This window comes from Crotalus tigris, unplaced genomic scaffold (assembly GCF_016545835.1).
Source record: "Crotalus tigris isolate CLP2741 ecotype Arizona unplaced genomic scaffold, ASM1654583v1 scf7180000017639.5415321, whole genome shotgun sequence".
Lineage (NCBI taxonomy): Eukaryota > Metazoa > Chordata > Lepidosauria > Squamata > Viperidae > Crotalus > Crotalus tigris.
In genome coordinates, this window is record NW_024096532.1 from 3,951,624 (window position 1) to 3,978,232 (window position 26,609).

General features: G+C 41.1%; 1 protein-coding gene across 1 annotated transcript; it reads right to left on the reverse strand.

Annotated features, from left to right (window-relative positions):
- Positions 1 to 4,015: 4,015 nt before the first annotated feature.
- On the reverse strand, positions 4,016 to 26,175 carry LOC120304398 (galanin peptides-like). The gene is made up of 6 exons (XM_039334895.1): positions 26,093 to 26,175; positions 24,710 to 24,790; positions 22,743 to 22,797; positions 7,782 to 7,871; positions 7,623 to 7,697; positions 4,016 to 4,630 (listed from the first exon to the last, which is right to left on the reverse strand). Exons 1-6 carry the CDS (start codon positions 26,096 to 26,098, stop codon positions 4,575 to 4,577), a joined length of 363 nt encoding a protein of 120 aa, XP_039190829.1. The 5' UTR covers positions 26,099 to 26,175; the 3' UTR covers positions 4,016 to 4,574.
- Between the last annotated feature and the right edge of the window lie 434 nt (positions 26,176 to 26,609).

The window sequence follows — 26,609 nt, forward strand, 5'->3', positions numbered from 1 at the left end:
TGACATCTAAACAAATGTTTCAAAAGCCTTTCAGCTGTACTTTAAACTACCTCAGAAGAGTCAGAACTTAATGTTACATTCAAGACACCTGAGTATTAAAAAAAAAAGAGGTGAAGGTAACTTCCAAAAGAGTTTTGATCAATTCTTTTCTTGCTGGTCAAATTACTTATCCACCTGTTATTTCTATCAGCTACCTTGTGATTTCACTCTCTAGTAAAAAGAAGCCATTTTGTTTTATTTGAGAGAGAGATAAAAAAAGGCAAATCAATATTGACTGAATTTGTGCATTTATCAAATCATAGTTTGGTTATCTGCACAAAAAGTCACAATTGACTAGTTTCACAGCACTCATTAAGCCAGGGGTCTTCAAACTTGGCCCTTTTATGACTCGTGGACTTCAGCTCCCAGAATTCCTCAGCCAGCATGCCTGGCTGAGGAATTCTGGAATTTGAAGGTCACGAGTCATAAAAGGGCCAAGTTTGAAGACCCCTGCATTAAGCCATCAGCTAAAGCAGAGTTCCCCAACTTTTTGGGGTTGGCAGACCAGAGTGGGGGGAGGGGGGAAAGAAGGAATGGTTTCATAGGAGGGGTAAACATATGCATTTGCTCACATACATGGGGTCGTGAGCGCTCGCACACAGGGCCACAAGCACCTACAATGCTCATGTTGATGTAAGTGTTCAAGCGTGGGACTGCAAGTGACACTGAGACACTTGCAGTGATGTGTGCACTCACACATGGGGTTATGAGCACCAGCGATGCTCGCACAAGTGAGGCCACAAACGCCCGTGAGGTCATGGCAACACTCACGCCAGTGAGACTGTCCACATGTGCACATATGCACACCAGCCAGATACACGGCCCAGTGGCTAATAGGCCGCAGTCTGGTAGTAGGCCACAGCCCACAGATAGGGAACCCCTGAGCTAAAGAAAATACTGGTAGTCCTCCACTTACAACAGTTCACTGACTGTTCAAAGTTACAATGGCATTGAAAAAAGTGACTTATGACCATTTTTCACACTTATGACCATTGCAGCATCCCTATAGTCACGTGATTGAAATTCAGACTGTTGGCAACTGATTCATATTTATGATGGCCACAGCATCCTGGGATCATGTGATCATCTTTTGTAACCTTCTGACAAGCAAGTCAATGGGAAAGCCAGATTCATTTAACAACCGTGTTATTAACTTAACAACTGCAGTGATTCACTTAACTGTGGCAAGAAAGATTGTAGATTGGGGCAAAACTCACTTAACAAATGTCTCACTTACCAACAGAACTTTTGGGCTCAATTGTGGTCATAAGTCAAGGACTACCTGTACATTGTAATATGCAAACTAGGTTACTATGTAATTCTGTTCTACAGTGTGCAGTTTTTAGAAACAGATATTTTAACAAAGTCTGAAAAAACACGAGCTACATTTTTCTCACAAAATTTTTTTAGCAATCTTTAATCTTTTTCCCTTAAAAAAAAAAAAAAAAAACCTCAAATGTCTTTTGTCTCCCAGAAAGTTTGGGAAGGATGAAGTCTCCCAGTATCATGGCTTAGAGAGCAACGTTGACCTGAAGACTGGCCTTAGTCCGTGGGGCATCCATACACCATCCATTACTCTGCAGGACTGGAGTCTCAAATGGATGTCTTCAGATGCCACAGCCTCACAAGAGGATGACAATCGTGATGAAAAACAGAACAAAAAAATGTACCCATGGGGTTTAGCGAGAAAAGAAGCTATACCTGCTTGGAGCCCAAAGGGGGCAGTAGATGCAACTGGCTGGCTACCAGGGTGGCGCGGGAAGCGGAGTATTGTGGTAGCAGATGACGCAGCTTTCCGAGAGAAAAGTAAGATGTTAACCGCGATGGAGAGGCAGAAGTGGCTCAACTCTTACATACAAAAGTTTTTGATGGTAAACTCGGATTAAAAATGAAGTAGCAGCACATAGGGGAAGGGGAATAACATTACGCATAATTAAAGTTAAGCTATGCATTGCCACACTCACGGACCCCCATCAGAGAACAATTCTAGCATGACAGAATGGAAAGACCCATAGAGGCTTAGACGCTGAATTTGCTCCTAAAGGCTTTCCGTGGAATCTGAAAGGCAAATCCTGGTCCCTGGGGATCTTAGTACTTCAAAGCATGCTCTCTTCACTACTTTCTCCCAAAATCAGAGCCACATAAGGTGTCCTACTCTATAGAGCAGATGTTTTTGCACATTACGCTAAACCATAATATGGGTTACTTTGTTTTGGTTTAACCTGGTTTGTAAATCCAGCCACTGAGATTTAACAACTGCTTACTTACGCATTAGCACAATGTGTGAATTTAGCCAATAGTGGTTCATTCAGTAAAACATGGTTAGATGAACCAGGACTTGGTCTAGGAAGCTAGTTTGCAAATAGTAAGAGGGACTTTGGCCGAGGCTTAATTCAAATTATACCCTTCACAAATTTCAGAGCATGTCATATGTGTGAATGGTGGGCCTGTAAATTGCTTTATTGGCTTGAGATTTTCAATACCTGTCCTAATAAAATATGAGATTTGTTTGCCTTATATTTTTTTTTGGCGGGGACATTTGTGAAAAATATGAACAGAACAGCAATGCTTTACAGAGAAAGTCTGAAGATGATTGTGGTTATCACCACATTTGTCAATATTTAAATATAGGTAGTCCTTGACTTTCAACACTTTGTTTAGTGACCATTCAAAGTTACAACGGCACTTGAAAAAGTGACTTGTGACCGTTTTTCATGTCGTGATCAAAATTCAGATGCTTGGCAACTGGTTCATATTTATGACAGTTGCAGTGTCCTGGGATCATGTGATCCCCTTTTGCGACCTTCTGGCCAGGAAAATCAATGGGGAAACCAGATTCACTTAACAACCTTGTGATTAACGTAACAACCGCAGTCATTCACTTTAATAACTGTGGCAAGAAATAACGTAAAAAGTGGCAAAATTCACATAACAGCTGTCTTGCTTAAAAACAAGAATTTTGGGCCCAATTGTGGTCATAAATCAAGGACTACCTGTAGTAATTTCCTTCTCCTTACAAACATACCATTTTTAATTTTAGGTGCAGTAAAAGAGCTCAGATGAGCTACTTCATTGCTCCTGTCTGGCTTCTCCTGACAGGAAAAACTCTGAAACCAACCTGAACATGCTCAGCATTCAGTTCGTTTAGCATTATATACAAACAGGAATCCTGGAATCTAGCTTTTCCCCAAGGTTTGCTTGTGGCTTATGACACTGGTTTATTAGAAACAAACCAAATTTCCAATAGACCCCTTAATACTGAATAAGCTGTAGGCTGAACTATCTGGTTTCATTAGCTTATTCTAGTCACCCAAATACTATCTATTCACAATTAGTGTCATAATGTAATATCTGAACACTGCCCTGCTATCTTTCAAATACTATTTACTGTTAATTCCTTGTATTTTTGCCATTTCTATTAATTTTATAATCGCCTTACCACACACATAAATTCTGTACTATAACCTATATGAATGACAAGAGGGATTTTTACCAAAACACTTACAGTGTAGACCAAGGGTGTCAAACTCACCATGTCATGTGACATGTCGGATGTATCGTGACTTTTTTCCCTCTGCCAGAGCTGGGGTGGGTGTGGCTTCCACGTGACGCATCTGGCCTGCGGACCAGCAGTTTGACTCCCCTGGTGTAGACTGTCTTTTCAGAGTCAATCAGTTATCTCTTTCCTTGACAATCTATAGTTTACAGTAGTGGTTCTCAATCAGAAATTCTGGCTCGGGGATTCTGGGAATTGAAGTCCACATATCTTAAAAGTTCCCAAGGTTGAGAAAAACTGGTCTACAGCATTAATGCAATGCACTTGCCAATTTTCTCATGGAGGGAGAAAGAGCACCTGCAATTTATTTCTGCTAATGTTACCACTGAACCAAACTCAGATTTAATCTGAGTCCACTCACACTGCAACAGCACTGGCCAAACAGACACATACTGGAAGCAAGGTAAGTTAGAAGAGAGAATTTATTCAGTAGACAGTTTACACAGCCTTTTCCTTATTGAATCGTGATACACAAATGTTGCCCATGCTGGCTGGGAATTCTGGGAGTTGAAGTCCACACATCTTAAAGTCGCTAAGGTTGGGAAACATTCTTCTACAGGTACCTTCAGCATGCTCTAGACCCCAATTTGTGACCTTCTCATAAAGGAACAAAAACACAGATCCCAAAGAAGTGTGCCAATGTCTGTTAAAAACATGAAGCTATAAGAGGAGATGAAAGTACAGTATTGTTGCGTATCCTGTAGGTGTTTGCATTGGGGAAAAGAATAAGAATGTACCCCAAGAAGGAGGATTATGGGGGCTGTGCAAGAGAATAAAGTACAGAGTAAATGGCAGCTTTAGCTAAAGGGTCACCAGGAGGATTAGCTAGATTAGAAGTGGATTCTTTTGAGCAAATTGCTGAATAAATGAGCAGCAGGAAAAACACAACAAAGGATCTGACCCACACTTGCGTGTGTGAAACAAAGAACGAACTGCAATGCTACAAGCAGTTCTAGAAGGAGCTGGCTGAAGAACACTACTATTGCATCGATTCTTCCGACATCTGAAGGGGCAGGTGTCCAATCACTCTTTGATCTAAAAAAGAAAAAGCACATTTTGAGATTTTATCTCAGCCCTGCCCATATAACGCCCAACTGACTTTGATTCTTAATATCCCATGCTATAACAAATCTAACATAAGATTCCCTCTGTCTGGAATCAATGTCTATAGATAAAATAATCAAAACATATTGTGAATTTATTATAAATCTCTATTATATATACATACAACGATACAGTATATACCAATACAGATTATCTATCTATCTATCTATCTATCTATCTATCTATCTATCTATCTATCTATCTATCTATCTATCTATCTTTCCATTTTCTTTAATTATCCTATCTTTATTTTTTTTTATAAATAACTCAAAGTAGTCAACATACTAATACTTCTTCCTACTCCTATTTTCCCGACATCAACATTCCTGTGAGGTGGGTTGGGCTCAGTTGTGGGATTAAAATATGTGAACAAGCGGTTCTCTGTGTGGATGCCACTTCCGGAAGTCCATTCTGGGCCTGGGCAACAAAAAATTAGCTACTGGTTCTGCCGAAGTGGTGCGAACTGGCTGGATCCCACCACTGGTTGGGCTGAGAGAGAGTGGCTGGAGCAAAGTCACCCAGCTGGCTTTTATGCCTAAAATGAGACTAGAACTCACCATCTCCTGGTTTCTAACCTGGTGCCTTCACCACTAGATCAAACTGGCTCTCCTTTCTCTGTGTTATTATGTAATCTTATTATAATCCTTTTATTTTATTTAAAACAAAGATATATCTAGAAATATATATTATCTATAAACAAACAGATAATTAGTGAGGTTGAACAACTATTACCCAATATGAATTTAGTAAAGGTTCCAAGCAGAATATGTTCTTTTTATGATATCAAAAAGAAATATACTTTTTTGAGTTTGATTCCAAAATAATCTATATTATTGTTTATATGGCTTAAAAAGAAAAGAAAATCTCCTAGAAATAATATAATTAAATCTTTTATTTTTCTGATTGCTCTTTAAATCATATATTGTAAATCTTTTGCCTTTTTTATTTTCAAATTTCCTGGCTTTTTTATTCCAACTGACAGCAGTGCCCATTGATGCAAGTTTTAAAAACCATACTTTAAATACTTCATAGTTCTGTAATATATATGTGAAGCCAATCTTGCTTAAATTTAGTTAAACATCTGATATATAGATATGATATCAGGCTCCAAAACTGGAAATTTTTAAGAAGAGATTGGACAGCTATTTGCCTGAAATGGTATAGGGTTTCCTGCCTGAGCAGGAGGTTGGACTAGAAGACCTCCAAGGTCCCTTCCAACTCTGTTATTGTTATTCTGTTATTTATATTCAGAGCTGTGAACATGTATCTTAATAAATTGCAGTATTTTATATACTCTAGAATTATATCTAATGAAGTAAACTCTGTTTTCATTTCAAATTTGATCTCAAAAATTCTCTGGATAATGCCATATACACATTATGAGGTCTCTTACCTAGAACACAATATTTTCCTAAAGATTTATCTCAGAGGCCAATGCTTATGAGAGTTCCTAAGCATTATAAAGATATTAATTCATCCCCACTGCAGTTTTCTTCTTCTCTACTTGTTATTCTTCATGGGCTAGATAGAAAGTGGAAAGCAGCCTAATACTGAAATAGAACAGGATTGTTCTTGACTTTTATTCTTCAGAGTTTTAGAGCACTTTAGCCTGCCTTGTCTGTGTCACTTGTCTGCAAAATAGCTGATAAATAGTGTTATATCAGCTGTACTATTTTGGGGACACAAGTTTATAGGCATGGGTTTAATGCTCTTTTGAAAGAGAACGAAGTTTGTCTTCAGGTCTGCTAGAAGAGAACATTCGTAGCTCAGGGTTAAACTGCGGGGTGCTTGGTGCTCTCTGAGCTTGGTAGTTTTCTTGAAGACATTTCATTACCACACTAAGTAACATCATCAGTGCTACAAGGGAGTGGGGTTTGCTGATATTTTTTATATATTCGTCCCTTGGTAATTCCCTGCTTAGGCTGTTGTTTACTACCGGTATTAGTTTGTTTGTCTGCATTGGTGGTTCCTTGAACGAGGGATTGTTCACTTGATTGCTGGTCTAGTCAGATCGGACATGTGGAAGATACACATTATAAAAGCACCCAGCATGTTCCTTCCTGCTCACTCCATATTCTTCCTCCATGGTTGTGTCCTCAGTTAGGCTAACAGAGGGAGCAGAAATCAACAATAAGAAAGCTTTGCTTTCAGCTAGTCCTGCAAGGAAATGTCAGGGCTAGCCCTGAGAGACTCTGATCAGTAGCATCCAATCCTCGACTACCATTAAGCCCAAAATTCCTGTTGTTAAGCGAGACAATTGTTCATTTTACGACCTTTCTTGCCACAGTTGTTAAGTGAATCATTGCAGTTGTTAAATTAGTTAATATAGTTATTAAGTGAATCTGGCATCCCCATTAACGTGGCTTGTCAGAAGGTCGCAAAAGCTGATCACATGACCCCGGGACATTGCAACCATCATAAGTATGAGTCAGTTGACAAGTCTCTGGATTTTGATCACGTGACCATAGGGAAGTGCAATGGTTGTGAAGTGTGAAAAATGGTCATAAGTCACTTTTTTTCTGTGCTGTTGGGACTTCGAATGGTCACTAAAGGAATAGTTGTAAGTTGAAAACTACCTGTACACAAAATATCATCAACACCTCCAAGTAATAAAAACAGTAAAGAACGGGCCCATATAAAATCCCTTATCTATAAAAAAAAAACAGATGTAGCACTTTTTCATAAGAGTATTGCATATATCAGGGGCCTATATAGGAAGTCTTTTAGAAAACACCAGTCAAACGTTATACAGCCAGATGCTCTGTGGAAGCAACATTTGCACTCTCTTCTGCAAGTCAAAACAGCCGTGGAGAGTAAGAGGCAAAGACTACCGGGGGTCCTGGACTTACAACCACAGCTGGGACCCTTGTTAGATGAGTCGCACCCCCTCCTTCCTTCTGAAGCCCCCGTGATGTGCTCTCACCTCGGAGATTCAGGTAGGAGAGAAAATCCATCAGCGTCTGGAGGATGCTGTAGTCAGAAGGTTGCAGAACAGGTGCTGAAAGAGGGAGGAAACGGCATGAAGGGCTAAATCATGGAAAATACAGGGAGAGCTCAGAGAAGCCAGCAAAAAGGCGCTCACCCACAGACTCCTGACCCACAGAGTACAAGTCCTCGGCTACATCTCGCTTCCCAGCCAAGGATCCTTTATCAGGCAACGTCTGGTGGGCATCTGCTTTGGGGAGAGGAGAGTGGGAAGGAAGAGGTGCTGCAGGTTATATGGAAAAAAAGAGAGATGGTTTACACCGGACTTATAAACCAGGAGCCCCTTATTAACCGAACGGCCTGGTGGTGTTTTATAATCACCCCACTGCCAGGCAGCCACCAAGGAATTTGATGAACAGGAAATGAATCCAGATGAAGCTTTCACAGGTAGTTCTCGGCTTACGAGCCCCAAGTGAGCCCCTAAATTTCTGCTGCTAAGTGAAACATTTGTTAAGTGAATTTTGCCCGACCTTTCTTGCCACAGTTGTTAAGTGAATCAATGCAATTGTTAAGTGGTTCAGTGAATCTGGCTTCCCCATTGACTTGGCTTGTCGCAAAAGGGGATCCCATCACCCCAGGACATAAGTATGAGTCAGTTGCCAAGTGTTTGAATTTTGATCACAGGGGATGCTGTAACCGTTGTAAAAGTGGTCATCAGTCACTTTTTTCAATGCTGTTGTAACTTTGAATGGTCGCTGTTGTGTTTGCCATTCGCGTGCGAATGATGAAGACACATGGTGACAACTAATCAATGCTTTATTCTTTTACTCCAACTCCCAGCAAAAAACAAAAGGCATGCAGGCCTTTTATAGGGCTTGAAACCCGGACAGAGTGAACCAAGAAGATGTCTTCTTTCTTCACGCCTTGCGCATGCGCACAACGCTGGCGCCGCTCTGTCTGGTCCCAGGCAACTTTTAAAATGCCCGGGACCATTTGCAACAATTCTGGGCCTGCTGAATTTCCTCATCAGGCCCAGGACACAACACCCCTTCCCCCTGGATAGAACACACATAATTCCAATTTCTTTACAATCATAATAAAATAAATCAAAAGAAAATAATAGTCTGCTCACATGCAGACACCCTTCTTCTGCTAACTTAGTCAACCAACTACTCTCTAATGTGGACTTCACGTGTCTATCTTCTACCCCACAAAGGTCCCATCTCCTCAACCTAGACCTGTAAAGTCCCTTGTACTGACAAGAACCTCACATATTCACCTAGATGCTTAGGAGGGGCCTTAGCCCGTTGTGACCTACGCAAGGTTAGGGAGGGTACCTGGCCTGTCAGCTCACCTGCCCGGCTAAGCAGACCAGGACTTGTTCTTAAGGGCGCATGGCCTACCGGCCCGTTTGTTGGGCTCGCTAGACCAGGACTTTTATGCACAAGTTTTGCAGGTGACCCCTGGTTAGGTGTGCCAGCAGAATTGCCAGAGCTCTCCCCAGGCTCCGTGAGAGCAGCTGAAATTCCCCAACCCTCTGAATTGGCTGAGGATTCCCCAACTACTCTGGATGGCTCCAGGGAACTTAGTCCTTTGAGCCCGCGATCAGTCTCGGACGTGACCTGCATTGCAGGTGTGCCCCAATACTCCCAGTCCCCTGTGGCCGAGGTGCCAGAGTCAGGAGCTGCCTCAATGGCAAACCCCATCTCAGGTGAATTCCTGTTTGGAGCTCTTGCGGATACGCATGACTCCCTGTTCGGTGCAATAGCTGAACTCTGAGGATGTCCTTGCATCTCCCCTGGGAAATCCCTAGCGACCTGCGGTATGTCCCAGGAACAGTGAGATTGTGTCTCAGAAGGTTGACCTGAAGTGCGACGTGGTTCCTGGGGCCCCTCCCCCCAAGAGCAGAGGCAGGGCGGAATCCACAGGGGACAACCTCCAGTGTAGTTCATCGATGTGACGCCACAGGACACGGCCATCTCCCAAGGTCACTTCATATGATAGAGGTCTAGAGATCTTACAGATGACAGCAGGAACCCACAGCTGATCAGGAGCATAGTTCCTAGCCCAGACCGGATCACCCAACTGTAGTCTCCTCGGTGCCCACGGATGCGACACCTGTGAAGCCACCCGGTCTGGGTGCAGCCTGTCCAATTTAGTAATGAGTCTACGACGCCAGCAAAGTTCAGCTGGGCTCTTCCCTGTGGACATGCAAGGTGTGGTGCAGTGTGAAAGAAGAAAGTCAGCTAACCTGTGATGCCAGTTACCATAAGCCAATTTCTTGAGGGCATCTTTGATGGTGCGCACCATCCTTTCTGCCATTACGTTGGAGGATGGATGGAAAGGAGCCGAAGTTGCATGGCGGATCAGGTTGGCCTGAAGAAAAGCCTGGAACTCAGAAGAGGTAAAGAGGGCCATTATCCGAAACCAGAACATCTGGAAGACCGTGTGATGCAAAAATGCCTCTCAACACCTGGATGGTCCTGGCAGTAGTAGTGGAGGAAACAGGAACAACCTCTAGCCACTTAGAATGGTATCAACAATAACCAGGAAGAATTGCCCCTGAAAGGGCCCAGCATAATCTATATGCACCCTAGACCATGGGGTTTGAGTTTCCTCCTACCTATGCACTGGGGCTTGAGGCATTTCAGGCTGAGACTGTTGGCACACTTGGCACCCGTGCACCTGGGCCTCGATGGCTTTATCGAGTCCAGGCCACCAAAGATGGCTGTGCACAAGCGCTTTCATCCTGACTATCCCAGGATGTTCCTTATGCAGAGAGATCAAGATTCTAGACCTCAATGAGGCTAGGATCACTACCCTGCTACCCCATAACAAGCATCCCCTGAAAGTAGAAAACTCATGCTTCTTGTGCCAGAAGCTTTGGAACTCAGTATCTGGGCACTTGTCAGGCCATCCAGACAACACCCATGTCAGCACGCGTGTAAACGTGTGATCAGTGGCAGTTTCTGCAGCCACATCCCTAGCATTGAGGGGAGACTTAGGCAACTCTTGAATTGACAGAATATTAATAGCTGGAGCAGGATCTGGCTCTACTTGGTTCAGCGGTAGTCTGCTCAGGCCATCTGCATGACCCATTTCCTTTCCTGGTTTGTGGACTAATGTGTAATCATATGCTGACAGGAAAATGGACCATCTCAGCATACGAGGAGAAATGATATGTGGGGACTGTTTGTTAGTGGTAAACAAACCCAGTAGAGGCTTGTGGTCAGTATAGACCGTGAAATGGTGGCTATATAAAAAAATCATGAAATTTCTTAATGCCAGCCACTATGGCCAAGGCTTCTCTGTCAATTTGAGTGTAATTTTGCTCTGCAGAAGACAGAGTCCTTGAATAATAGGCCACAGGGACCTGTGTCCCATCAGCCTTCAGGTGGCTAAGTACAGCTCCCACCCTATAAGGAGATGCATCGCAGGCGATGCAAACAGGCAGTTGCTCATTGAAATGTGTTAAAACAGCATTAGACATGAGCAAGGCCTTAATCTCATTGAAACTCTTGTCATGGACTTTAGTCCACTGCCAAGGAGCCTGCTTGTCTAAGAGCCTGGGTAATGGCTCTGCCACAACAGCCTTATGTAGGAGAAAAGCATGGTAAAAATTTAATAGCCCCAAGAAGGCTTGCAGCTCACTCTTAGATTTAGGGCTTGGGGCCTGCTGGATGGCTTGCAATTTAATTTCAGCAGGGTGAATGCCTTGAGCATCTATCCTGAATCCTAAGAAGTCAGTAGAAGTGACTCCTATCTTACATTTATCCTTCTTTAGTTTGATAAATATACATCAATATGATAAATCTTCAGTCAGTTAAAGATACAGATGGTGAGAGTCGGAAAGAGATAACATTAAGGAAGTAAGATAAACAATAGAGGTAAAAATAGCTGGGTTTGAGAAAGGAAGAAGAAAGCTATAAAAATATATAGGAAATGGCTAGCCAGGAAGTATAGGAAAGCAGGAAACCATGCCAAATAAGATAAGAAGAGAGGCACAATGAATGGAGAACAGGAAAAGAACTTATTGTTTAAATATATCTGAGTTTAAAAATAACCATAAGAAAATATTTTTTCTTATTCTTATTGTATAAGTGAATATGATTTAGTATGTTATCAGGAAATGTGTATAGGCGGACGGAAAGAGTGTAACCTCATACTACCTCAGCCAATGGGGAAAGAGGAGGGCTGTAGCGGCCGGTGAGAGGGATGAATAAAAGAAGGAGATATTTTGGGTTAAAACTTTGGAGAGAACCAAGCTTTGAAAGCTTCTCTCCCCGCTTATTGCAATAAACGAAACAAAAGGCCTTCACTGTGTCTTGGCTGGTTATTGGTCAGGCGAGCTTGCCTCTGGTCACGAAGGAAAGTAGCCAGGAGCACATAACAGCCTTGGGGGCTCGTCCGGGATTTGCATTCGTTCCATCTTTGGCAGCCGGGGATATTCGAAAGGGGAGTGCGCACCTGGGTAAGTTTTTCCCAGCCCTAAAGGTCGGATTGCCCCTGCTCAAACAAGGAGGAATTGGAGATCCCGAGATGAAAGCCAGGACCCAGTGAAAACCTAAGGGAAAGTCGGCCGACCTAAGGAAGGACTTCAACTCAGCCTGACAGGTAAGATACCAGAGGGGTATCTGTATATCAGAGAGGTGTTAATGGGCAATAAGAGTTTGAAGAGGAGGGACGCCTCCCCGGCCAGTGTGCCGGCCAATAAGGAAAAAAAAGAGGAAAGGTATTTACATTCTGGAATGAACCCCCTTAGGGAGATGGGAATCCTTTAGGGAGAATGTTGAAGTGTTTTAAGTCAATGCTTTAAACAAGGCATTTGAACAAAGGAAGGGATGATACATTACAGTATATACCTGGCCTAAGTACATGTTTGGCCAGCCAATAAATTAAATTGGGCTTCTCAGCTTGGCTTAGAGCAATGGGGAATGGATAGGCAGTGGTTAAAGTCTATCAGAAACACTCCTTGTATTTCCCCATTGCCTAGAGAACAAGCTACAAGAGCCCTAAAAGAGTAAAAGTGGAGATTTAAAGTGGAAATGATGTTTAATGGTCTGTGTGTTTGTGTGTTTGTATTGACTCGTTTCTAAAAACCTGGGGGAGGGGAGGGAGAGACCCTCTAACAGTAATATACAAAACAACAAGGTCTTAATGATTGTTTTGCCTGGGGTGAAACATTTGGAATTTTTTGTGTGATGTAAAAGCAAGAAAGGGTGAAGAAGGGTAGTTTCTTAGTAATTAGAAGGACAATGGAAGGTGTTAAAAGAATGGAAATAATCAGATGGAAGAGAGGGAAAGAGAGAGAGAGAAAGAAAGGAGCTGGGGGTAAGTTTTATGCCTGGTCAGGATGAAAGGCGAGAACTCTGATCTACTATTTTGTGTGAAAGAGTTAAGTAGAAAGCTATGTATTTCATGAGGTTCCTATAGTTTGGAAGGTGACAAGGGGGGGGGAAATTGTCCCCCCTAACAGCTTTTGAAATCAAGCAATCTAGGAAAGAATTGCCCAAACTAATAGAAGACCCTATTGAAGTTGGAAAACAGGTTAGAAATGTTTTTAGGACCAATGGAAAGCATGGGAAGGTATTAGGGTACAAATGCAGAAATTAGACAGATGGAAAACTAAAACAATAGAAGATTTATTAGTGGTAAAAGAGGCTCAGAAAGTATATGGAAGTGAGAAGAAGAGAGAGATAAACCTAAGATAAGATAAAAAATCATGGCTCAATTATTCCAAACAGGCCAGCAAAGAGGATGGGGAAGAGGAAATCAGTAAGGCAGGCTGGGGGTGAGGACAGCCAGTTGGCACCAGGGGATATAAATCTCTAGGAGAAAAAATTTCCCCAGTCCTTAAATAAATAAATAAACGTGCCTTTTGTAAGGAGGAAGGACACTGGAAAATGAGTACAGTACCTTAAGAGGAAGGAGGGGGAAGAACTAGCAAATTTGGTGAATTTTGAGGATTAGGGGAGTCAGGGGACAAAACTGTTTTTTTTTTTTTTGGTCCAGCTTTTTAGGAACCCCTGATAAACCTTAAAGGTTGGATCCCTGGAAGAGGAAAGGGTGTACTTGGTGGATTCTGAACCACCAGATTTATTCTGAACTTTTACCTCCAGGAATGCAAATTGGAAAAGGGAAGATTAAGGACAGGGAATTATGGAAATGTAGTAGAAACAACAATATTTAAATCAGCTATGGTCCAGACAGTAGTAAAAGGACCTGAACTTTGTATTGGCTAAAGGGAGCTGTAATTTGGTTGGAAGGGATTTAATTGGTAAATTGGGGATTGTTATTATGGGAAATGAAAGGGAAATAATGGTAAACATTATGGCCTTAAGTGAGGAGGCTCAAAGAAAAGTGAACCCCTCAGTTTGGGCCAAGGAGGGGAATAGGGGAAGGGTTCAAATTAAACCCTTAAAAGTAACTCTTAAACAACCAGGAGAAGCTGTACATCAGAAACAGTATAATATTACATTGGAAGGAAGAATGGGTTTAAAGCCCATGGTGGAAGGGTTATTGAAGGGGGGTGAAATTTTTGAGCAATCCTTTTAAAAATGTTTAGTTTGTTACTTTTTTAACCCAAGAATTTCTGCCTTGGAAAAGTAAGAGATGCAGAAAAGAAGAAAAAGAAGAAGAAAAAAAAAAAAGGAGGGGGAGGCAGTTTCTGTCTGCATGTTTTGTTTATGTTTATGTGTGTGTTTTTAAAGAACAGAAATTGGGTAAAATTTCCTGACTGTAAGGATAATTAATCAGTGGGATAATTGTCTCCAGAAATTGTGGATGCTTCATTATTGGAGGTTTTTGGGAGGAGGTTAGAAATTGATAGGGTCTGAAATGGATAGAGTTTCCTGTTTCAGTAGGGGGTTGGACTAGAGGACCTCTAATGTCCCATCTAACTCTGATATTCTGTTTTTGTATGTGTGGTATGCTTCGGTGATTTTCCTTTGCATTTTAGTTTGGATTTATCCTTAATAATGCATTTGAGGGTATTCTTGTCAAAGGAACAATCTTATGATGTTTTATTTAACATCTGATAAATATGTGTCTTTGGGACTCCTTGCTACTACAGAAAAGATTATTAATTGCTGCATACTGTGTGTGTCCAGTTTGTTTTCCTTTTCCTTGGAGCCAAGGAGGGGGAGGGAAATCTTTATAGAAAACCAATTTGGTTTCAGGGTTATAGCCACAGGTTGCAAGGCTGGATTTGAGTTCAAATCCTGCTTTGGCCATGAGGGTTGGCTGAGTGTTTTGGGGCTGGTTTATTTTTAGCCCTAGGAGGGAGCTATTGGCAAGCCACTTTTGTAAATGTTATGGCAATTTTCCTCCTGACTGAGGGCTGTTTCAAGCAAAAGTTTTGTATAAATTTTTACTGTCTGGTTTAGTGAGTGGGGGAAGGGGGAGACAATCTTTTGTCTTCTTAGCTATCCTGGCGTTCTTTGATGTGCTGCCACAAGAGTGATTTGAATGTTATTTGCCTGAGACAAAAGGCATTCCAGAAATGTTGGCCCAATGCTAATTGGTGAGCCTATGTGCTTTACCTTTTAGAATCCTGAATGTGTTATTTACAATAAGTTTATTGAGTTATATTTTTGTAACATGGTATCTAATCAGGGTGAAAGGGGGAGGAGAAAGAAAAATGTGACAATTTTTGATAGAGCTTCCATGGACAAGTGTAGTCTATCTGATACAGGACAAATGATTTTTTCTTTCTTTTCTTTCCTCCCCTTTGAAGCTGTGGAAGCAAATACATTTTTATGTAGCTTCCCAATTTTGTAAGATCTTATTCTGGGAATTATAAAGAAATGGGAAAGCAACTTTTTGGCAGAAGAAAGGATTGAGGGTGTTTAGCAAATAAAGCCCAATTGGTATGAAAGGAGGTAAAATATCTAGAAATGTATTTGATAGTTGAATTGGAAAGGAAAATAGATAGTAAAAAAATTAAGGATACAGATTTATAAGTACCAAACAACAAAAATGGTCTTAAGGGGATTCTGTAGTTATCACAAGGTACTGCAAGAATGGTGATCCAAAAACTATATGAGGGGAAACATTGGGGAATTAAAACATAGGTAGAAATGTATTTGAAATTCTATGCTACCCTTGGAATTTATGGGATAGCCCAAAGGGCTACAGAGGGATGTTTGATATGTAAAAGGGTTAATAAAGGGTTAAGGCTCCCAAAGGAGGGAGACAAATAGCTAAATGTAGATCAAGTACTGGGGTCTCTGTCTTCTCTTTGACAGGAAGCTTGGTGGCGCAAACAACTCCTTTGGAATTTCCAGTCCATAAAATCCAGCCAGGACAGAGGGTGCTGAATCGTAAATGGAAGGAGGAACTTCTACAACCAAAGAAAGGAAATTCCTTATGTTATATCTGCTGTCCGGAGGGCTGAGAAGGGTTGGACTCACTACACATGAGCAAAGGTGGTGACTGGACCTGAAAGAGGGTGGACGGTTATTCCAGGACAAGGACTGAAAGCCACGTTTAAAAGGACTTGAATGGGTAGTGGACCAGAACCCCTACCTATTTTGAATATCTCTATTAGAATTTCAGGTGATCCCAGATGAAGAAGAAAGATGTTGGTGGTGACTCATCAGAGAAATAAAAGTTGTTTGTTACAAATAAAATGAATAACTAAGTCAGAAGTCATAACATTAGAAACTGAAAATGTAGAATTGTACATTGTAAGAATTAGGTGGTAGATGTGTTACCTCTGTAATAGCTAGTGATTATTGTTATTGTTATTGTTGTAATTGTGGATCAATTTGTGGGTGTGAAATACTGTGTAATAATCATGAAGGGTGGATTCTACTTCTAATATTACTGAAGACAACACACCAGAACAGCCTGGGAAATAAAGGTAAAAATTTGTTTGTGGGATTTAAAGATAGATGATAATCATGAAGCAGTGATGGACATTGCAAAAGGAATCAGAAATGTGCCCAAAACTCCTGAACAAAAGTATGAAAATATATGGGGTGATTGGAGTTGGTTAACAAATTGGCTTCCCAATTTTGGATGGTTAAAACAAATATTTATAGGACTAGTGTTTATAGTTCTGATAGGTATTATGTGTTGTGTCTGTCTCCAATGTACACCCTGCTGTATTTCATTTTGCACCAAAACATTGGGGTCAGTAGCAAAAAATATCTCTGGAGAAGATGTACAGATTCAATTTATGTTATCTAATATAGCCAAAAATGAAGATTCATCAGAGTATATAGAAATACAGGGGGGATTGATAAATATACATCAATATGATAAATCTTCAGTCAGTTAAAAATACAGATGGTGAGAGTCGGAAAGAGATAACATTAAGGAAGTAAGATAAACAATAGAAGTAAAAATAGCTGGGTTTGAGAAAGGAAAAAGAAAGCTATAAAAATATATAGGAAATGGCTAGCCAGGAAGTATAGGAAAGCAGGAAATCATGCCAAATAAGATAAGAAGAGAGGCACAATGAATGGAGAACAGGAAAAGAACTTATTGTTTAAAATGATATATATCTGAGTTTAAAATAACCATAAGAAAATATTTTTTCTTATTCTTATTGTATATGTGAATATGATTTAGTATGTTATCAGGAAATATGTATAGGCGGACGGAAAGAGTGTAACCTCATACTACCTCAGCCAATGGGGAAAGAGGAGGGCTGTAGCGGCCGGTGATAGGGATGAATAAAAGAAGGAGATATTTTGGGTTAAAACTTTGGAGAGAACCAAGCTTTGAAAGCTTCTCTCCCCGCTTATTGCAATAAACGAAACAAAAGGCCTTCACTGTGTCTTGGCTGGTTATTGGTCAGGCGAGCTTGCCTCTGGTCATGAAGGAAAGTAACCAGGAACACATAACAAGTTTAAGGCCTGCTTTTCGAAAACGAAGCAAGACAGTCCTTAATCTCTCTGCTAAGTTTTGAGATGATTCCCCAGCAATGAGAACATCATCAAAATAGGGACAGACCCCAGGAATACCTCAAAGTGTGCTCTCCATGACACTTTGGAATATGCAGGAGCTATATTTACCCCAAATTGCAGTCTCTTGACCTTGAAGGCCCTCCTGTGAGTTACAATAGTCTGGGCCTCTGCAGCTGCCTCATCAACAGGTAGCTGTTAATAGGCCTGTGCCAGGTCAAGTTTCACAAAAATGTGCCCCCCCTTGAGGGAGGCCAGGATATGGCTTACAACACGGACTGGGTAAGCATGCTGTTGCAATGCCTTATTCAGTGTACACTTGTAGTCTGCACATATACGTATTTCCCCATTAGCCTTTAGAGGCGTTACTATGGGAGTTTCCTATGGACTGGAATCCACAGATTCTAAAATGCCCTGCTGGAGCAATTTGTCCAGTTCAGCATCTATCTTACCTTTGAGGGCAAAAGATACCCTCCTAGGCTTAACCCTGATGGTGTGATGGTTGGGTTTAACTGTAGCGAAATGGGAGGCCCCTTGTAGGATCCTATCTCTGACTTAAACACATCTGCAAACTCCTTGCAAACCTCTGCAAGGCTCAACATTTGCAAATGGTGCAGCCCAGTTACCTGGATTCCCAGAGCCTCGAACTAATCGAGTCCAATGAGACTCGTGCATTCACCCCCAACAACCATCACATCTAGGGGACCTTCAAAATCCTTATGCTGTATTCTAAGGGTGGCCTCCCCCTTAACATACACCATAGAATTCTGAAAATCTGTAAGTATTAGATTTGATGGCCTGAGTTTAACTTGAAGGACACTGCTGCTGCATATCCTTTTGAATGTGTTAATGGAAATAATGGAAAGAGTGGACCCAGCGTCCAACTCCATTGCTAAGGGAACCCCTTGCAACCTTACATTAATGGAAAGTTTCTTCTTAAGGGACTTGTGTGTCCCTGTTCTCAAAACACTCTTGCGCGATGTGCAGAACCCCACCCTATGCTGGCTGGAGACCCTGGTACCTTTCAGATGCAATTCTTCACAAGGTTGGACCTTCTGGCGACCCAAACAGATGGATGCGATGTGACCTTGCTTGCCACACGCTCTGCAAATGGTGGAGCGAAACCTGCAGTCAGCTCGCTTGTGGTGTCCTCTGCACCCGAAGCATTGAAGCAATGCTGGGGCCTTGTCATGATGTTCCTTCTGCCTCTTTCCAGCTGGCTGGTGAAGCCTATCCACCTCTTCTTCAGGATCCCCTTCTGATTCTTCTCCAGGGTCCTCTTGATGGACTGTAATTGTTTCTGGAGGGTTCCTGGTGGGTCATAAAGCCTTCACAGCCCCGCCTGCTGCTTCCTCAGCTGTCACCTCTCGTAGGGCATCTTGGAAAGAGATATCTTCTTTTGCAAAAATCTTCTGCTGTAAGTCTCTGCTCCTCAAACCGCATATGAAGCGATCTCGCAGCCTCTCTTCCAGATCCTTGAACTCACAAGGTCTGGCTGCTTGCCTTAAGGCCGCAATAAAGTCCGCAGCAGATTCACCCGGCCTCTCGTCTCTCTGCTCGAATGCGTGCCTCCAAGCAATGACGGATAACTTCGGCTGGAAGTGTTCCTTCAGCACTTTCTTTAAGTCAGCATATGTTACTGACTCCAGAGACTTAGGGGCCACCAGGTTCTCTGCGATGTCAAAAGCTTCTTGTCCACAGGCACAAAAAAGAGTTGCTGCCTTCAGGCTGTTTTCTCTTATCTGATTTACTCTGAAGTAATTCTCAACCCGTGCTGCGTATGAAGTCCATCTCTCAGGCTGTGAGACATCAAAATCAGATAAGCGGCCAATCTTCGCCATCCTCTAGTTTACAACCTTCACCACTCGCTCCTCTGCAAGCTTTTATTGGGGGAAAGGGTCTTTTAGCCGAGCTCACCCTCCAGCGACGCTATACTGGCAGGCTGGGATGCTGATTCAGATGCCATCTTCCCCTCTTCAGGACTTCCTGGGTGAGTCCTTAAAACTTTTTTTTCTTCAGCTTGCAAAGGATCCCACCTTCGTCGCCAGTGTTGTATTTGCCGTTTGCATGCGAATGATGAAGACACATGGTGATAACTAATCAATGCTTTATTCTCTTACTCCAACTCCCAGCAAAAAGCAAAAGGCACGCAGGCCTTTTATAGGGCTTGAAACCCGGACAGAGTGAACCAATGTCTTCTTTCTTCGCGCCTTGCGCACGCGCACAAGGCTGGCGCCGCTCTGTCTGGTCCCGGGCAGCTTTTAAAATGCCCAGGACCATTTGCAACAATTCAGGCCCAGGACACAAGAGTCGCTAAATGAACTGCTGTAAATCAAGGACTACCTGTTTCATGCAATTTTCCTTCATTCCCAGACATGTGATAGAGATGTTTCCCACCTCATATTTCAGTACTAAATCTTAGCATTAGTAACGTCAGGAAGCCTCCATGTGGAAGCACAGTATTTCTTAGGAGGAAAATGCCATTATCATCACCACCACCACCATGATCGCCACATCTCCTCATAGTTTTCTTTTTCATCAAGGAACCACAAGCGAAGTGATACAGACCACAACTAGGATCAGAATTTCCATTGCTAAGCAAGCCAGTTCTTAAGTGAGTCATACCCAATTTTATAATCATTTTGCCATGGTTGTTAAGTGAATCACACCATCGTTAAGTGAATCCAATTTCCTCATTGACTTTGCTTGCTGGAAAGCCAGCTAGAATGTCAGAAATGGTTATCACATGACCCCAGGATGCTGCGATTGTTGTAAAGACATGCTGGTTTGCCAAGTGTGCCCAAATTTTGATATTTGTGACCATGGGGGTGCTGAGATAGTCATAAATGCGAGGACTGGTCATAAGTCACTTTCTTCAGTGCCCTTGTAACTTTGAACAGCGTATTTTAACTGTCTGAAAGTGTTTACTTTTTGTAACATTTTCTTAGATTATAGAATAAAATACAAAAATACAAAAGCAAATAGTAGGACATAGTGGAGAGGGAAAAGGGAAAGAAAAGTGAGGGGGAGAAGAGAAAAAGAAAAGGCATTGACTTCTGACTTCCTCTGTTGTAGTAGAAGGAAGCATTAACATCAAACTTCAACTTTTTACTTTTCCATAATAGTATAAACTAGCCATTTCTGTAACAACAAATCAATCTAATTCGTAAAACCCATAAATCAAAGTTTCATTCTTTTTCACCTCAAGCTCAAAATCCAGAAGCGGTCTCCATGTGGAAACAAAAGTACTTATATTCTTTTCTTTAATCCAAACAGTCAATTCAGCCATCTCTGCCAACTCCATCAGCTTCTGTAGCCATTTCATCCACAGTGGGAATCAAAATGTCCTTCCATTTTTGGGCATACAATACAGTCTTGCTGCCATCAACATATATAAGATCAAAGTTCCAAATTTTTTTCCTAAACTTTTTTCCATTAAGCCCAGAAGAAAAGTTTCTGGTTTCATCTTTATCTTTACTGTATTAGGATATGAATCCTAAAAACGATTATTTTTCAAGCACGATTGTCATCATACTTCTCTTTAGCAAGATTTATTGAGCTACACAAGATGGAGTGTGAGTTCCAGCAGCTGAACTATTTTCTATTTAGGACACATAAATCCCCTGTCAAAAGCCTTTTAATTTTCTTTCCAAGAGTCTTCTTATGAACCAGTAGGGAAGGAGCTTTCTCCATTGATGACAGAGGAGCTAGGGGCTGGTTGTTTATATACAGTAATGGTTTACAAGTAGTCCTTGACTTATAACCATTAGTTTAGTGACTGCTCGAAGTTACAACAGCACGAAAAAAGGTAATTTACCAGCAGTCCTTGTACACAACTATCACAGCTCCCCATGGTCACATGATTAAAATCCAGGCATTTGGCAACTGGCATATAATTTCAATGGTTGAAGCATCGCAGGATCTTGTGATCAGCATTTGCAGCCTTCCCAGCCAGCTTCTGACAAGCAAGTCAATGGAAAGCTGGATTGGCTTAATGGCTGGCTTATTTGCTTAACAATTGCAGTGATTCACTCAACAGTTGTAGCAAAAAAAGGTCGTAAAATCGGGCAAAACTCACTTAACAACCGCTTTGCTTAGCAATGGAAATTCTGATCCCAACCACAGTCATAAGTTGAGGATTACCTGTACTGAATCTCATCGATCTAAGGAACCAATTATAACAGCCAGATTAGGTTTCAGTAGATGTACAGATGCTAGGTTGTTGCTCTAATCCCCTGCTATATTTTTATAATAACTTTATTAATTATTATATTATTACAATTAAACAGATAAAACTAATAAAACTTCAAAAAAAGGATAAAAGGAAGAAATAGAAATGATAGGAAAATAGAAAGAACATATAGGAAAGAAAGAAAAATAATAATGTGATAAAGAAGAAGAAGTATATAGAGACCTTACTTCCCCCTTTGTCACAAGTATAAAGTTTTAGCAACTTATCACCTTCTCTTAAAGCAGAGATCTTCATACTTGGCCCTTTTATGACTTGTGGATTTCAACTCCCAGAATTCCTCAGCCAGCATGCCTAGCTGAGGAATTCTGGGAGTGGAAGTCCACAAGTCATAAAAGGGCCAAGTTTGAAGACCCCTGTCTTAAAGTATAACAAACGATCTTTCCTTCCTGTATTTCCTTCTTATCTACAAACAGATCTTTAAAACTTCATCGTTCAGTCCTGGTAAGCAAAAGTCCATTAAAGGTTACCAGAAATAATAATACTGATGCTGCTCTTTGGGGGTTATCAGGAGCCCCATCCCTGGATGCTGATAGTGCAATGCTACACATATTTCCTTAGAATAGTGTTTCTCATCCATAACACCTTTAGTGAGAGTTATTAAGCAATGGGACAGCTTGCCTCCTGGAGTTGTGGGTGCTGCATCACTGGAGGTTTTCAACAAAAGAGTGGTAAACCATTTGTCCAAGATGGTATGAGAACCCCTGCCTTGAATAAGGGATTAGATAAGAAATCCTCTCTGTCCCTTCCAGCCTTATGATTCTATGATTCTGATTTTGTGCTGGCTGGGGGAATTCTGGGAGTTGAAGGCCATACATCTTAAAGGTGTTGAGGTTGAGGATCACTGCCTTAGAAAGAAATGTCATTAGGTTCAGTAGAATTTCTTCCCCTGTGACCTTAAAGCAGCTTTCACTTTAACCCTGTTTTCTCCTGTCTGTGAAATTCTGAATCAACTTACGGGGTCCCAGCAGGTATCCAGCACTGTTCAGGGTCCAACCACGTTTGTCTTTGGGCTACAGAAGGAACAGTAAGAAAGGAGATGTTAATGTAAACTTGTATTTGCCTCATCTGGATTATAATTCTGTCCCTCCTCCCCAAAAGTCAAATTAAAATTTTACAAAATGTAAGACAGTCCCTACTCCAGTGTTTCTCAAACTTGGCAAGTTTAAGCTCTGTGGTCTTCAACTCCCAGAATTCCTCAGCCATCAAAACTTGCCAAGGTTGAGAAACACTGTCCTAATCTAATACAGGAATGTAAATTATCATGAATAATAGAGTTTAATTGATGATAATTTTTTAAAAAATTAATGTTCTTAATGACTAGCTGGAAGCAAGTCCAGATGAAATATTAAGTAGCTTGAGAAACCAATAGGCTGGATATTTAAACCAAAATCCTCTCAATGATTACATCTTGCATCAATTTTTAGACTAGGAGAAAGGAGTAGAAATTTAAGAGGACAAAATCCATGATTTGGAGAACCACATTTCCCATTCAAAACAATAATTAAAAAAAGGATCTGCAAAATTTCACTTCAAAGGAATGAAAAAGAGAAACTCATCCTCAGAAGGGAGAAAAATTGCACTGTTCTGTTTCTTTTTGTTCAATACCTTCCAGGTCTGAGAAGAAAATGGAAGATACCAAGAAAAGAACTACGTTCTATCATCTGAAGCAAGAAAAATGTTGCTTTATAAGAATCTTAGTAAGACCACATCTGGAATACTGCATCCAGTTTTGGTCACCTCATTATAAAAAAAGATGCTAAGACAGGGGTCTTCAAACTTGGCCCGTTTATGACTTGTGGGCTTCAACTCCCAGAATTCCTCAGCCAGTCTGGGAGTTGAAGTCTACAAATCATAAAAGGGCCAAGTTTGAAGACCCCTGTACTAAGACTTTGGAAAGAGTGCAGAGAGGAGCAACAAAAATGATTAGAGGGCTGGAGGTTAAAACATATAAAGAACGGTTGCAGGAACTGGGTATGTCCAATCCATTAAAAAAAAAAAAAGAACTAGGAGTAACATGATAGCGGTGTTCCAATATCTGAGTGGCTGTCACAAAGAAGAGAGTGTTAACCAGTTTTCCAAAACAACTCAAGGCAAGACAAGAAGCAAAAGATTGAAAAAAATGAAGGAGAGAAGCAACCTAGAACTAAGGAGAAACGTTCCGAGAGTGAGAACAATTAACCAGTGGAACGGCTTGCCTCCAGAAGTTGTGGGTGCTCCATCACTGTAGGTTTTTATTAAGAAGAGAGTGGACAGCCACTTGTCTGAAATGGTATAGGGTCTCCTGCTTGAGCAGGGGGTTGGTCTGGAAGACCTCCAAGGTCCCTTCCAATTCTATTATTCTATATCTTGTATTCACTCCTTTCTGAAATTTTCTTTTAATGGCAAAAAGGTGTTCACATGCTCTGAATGGTATTTTCTCAGAGTGATATACTGTATTGTAGGCTAAGTAGTCATGAAGCATATCTATGACTTGGTCTGAGGAAGAACCTCTCAAAAAGGCCATGAAATTAGGGATGTATGAAAATCTTCCCACCCCCAAGCAGCTAGTAAAGACCTGAGACAGAATATTCCTTGTGGGCTGCTACCACCATGTTTTTCTGGTTGGCTAACTCTTGTGTGAATCACAATAAATCAGATCCCATTTTCCCCTTCACCAATTGGATGGAAATGCCTCCATAATTAATCATACATATGCTTTTTAAAAAACCATACATATAATACATATGCTTTAAAAAAAAAAAACACCCACCATCATGGAGCATTCACACCTGAAATCCACAATCTGAAATCTGGTCGTCCACAGTGCAACCACCGCCTTTACCATCTTCTTCCTTCCGGATGTGAAAGCCAGACCCGGGTACTGTAATTCCCCCCCCCCCAGTAAATTGCCAAAATAGATTTGGAAGATCTGGTACAACTCACCACAAACGCAACTCCAAAACTGTCCCCAAGCAGTGCGCAGAAGAGCAAAGAAAAGCAAAAGACATACCAAGAAATCCTCATCTAGAGAAAGGAAAGAAGAGGAGCAAAGAAAGGATGCTGCTTTCCAATCACATGACATTTCTTTGCTAATAAATTTTTCCTTTGTAGGAAAATAGGAATACAATTATCTTCTTTGGTTTTGCTATCATCTCTGATATTTAAAAGTTAGCAGGTTTTTTTGATTTTGATAAATAAACATGCAACAATTTATCTGAAATTATATTGCCACTATGCTTGATAATATATATGTAGAACAGGGATCCCCAACCCCTGGTCCATGGACCGGTACCGATCCGTGGCATGCCAGCAACTGGTCCGCACAAACAAGCAAAGTCTCATCCGTGGAATGCAGGCAGCACACAAAACCACGCACTCTCTGGTCTATGGAAAAACCTTTGTCTATGGAACCAGTCCCTGGTGCCCAAAAGGTTGGGGACCTCTGGCATACACTATGTTTTATTTAGTAAACTATGATTAAGCAAACTTTGGCTTAGTGTGCCATGTGAACTTTATAACAGAATAATATCTTTTTTTTTGTGCCTCTCGAGTCATTTACCATAGCTCTACAAGCATTCTGAATTATAGTTCTTATAACCTACAACCACATCAGATGCTAAAAGACATGGAAATTGCAGTTCCATTAAGGCCACCTTATCAAGTTGCCAAAACCCCAGATGATCACTAGATGGCAGCAGAGGATGTTTTCTGTGCCTATGCTGCTATTTAGCGATTGTCCAGATTTTTGCGTTTCAGAATGGGTTTTTTTTAGTTCCACACATATGGTGAATACTTCCTCAGGAAAATTGCTATTTTTATACTGATCTTATACTGTATGAATAAGCAGTCCAAACCTGGGTAAAACAATTTGCAAAACTGTTCTGCATAAAAAAGCAAGCGTTTTCTCGTCGTTGCGATGCTTGCACGATAATTAACTGAGGTTCAGATTTGTCTTCACTCCACGATCCAAGGTCCTATGAGTTTTGACCTCCAGTTCTTGAACATGCTCTGCACTTTTAGAATATTTCATCAAAATGTTTTGAGACTGTTTACATATCTGAAGGTACATGGTATGTATGCTTGGTAGATACAAGCATACGGACATTTAGCTAATAGGACTCTTGAGTCACTGAACAGCAGCACAACAGGTAGAAACTCTATAGATAAAAGACTTTTTTCAGTGCTCTTTTCTATCACATGCCCACCTTAAAAAACAGTTAGCAACCCTTCCATCTCCCACATAAATGCTTCTGCCAGGATTACCTTCATCCACCCACCCACCAAGACCCCCTGAGTCCTGAACCTCACAGATCAGAGGAATCATACCTTCATGTCTTTATGGAATTGCTTGAGCTCTGATTCCACAGGCAGGAAGAAACCCAAGTTTTATAGAGGGAAGAAACGTGGATTTGGGTGCGTCACTAATCCGCAGACAAAGCATATAAGGATGTCAGTATAATTGACAATAATGGCCCCACAAGGGGATACGTTGACTTTTTTTTAATGTTTATTCACATCCTGTGTCAGAAAATGGACAGAAAATTGGGGTAATTAGCCCTACTTGACTACTCAATTAATTGGAGGAGAGCCACTACAAGTAGAAGAAACATTCCATATTGTTTGTAAAGCAGGAGGAAAACAGAGTGCTTATTGGTTAATTCTCCTTTTGCTAACTTTATCTGGGAAAACATCAGTCTTGAACTGTTTCATATATTACCCATCCTCAGTGCCATAATTTCTCTGGTCAGTTTTTTGACATTTACATTTTTTAAAAAAATGTATTTATTCCTTTTTACAACAAAAATAAAAATACATTTTTTCTTAACAGTACTGTGTTATACAT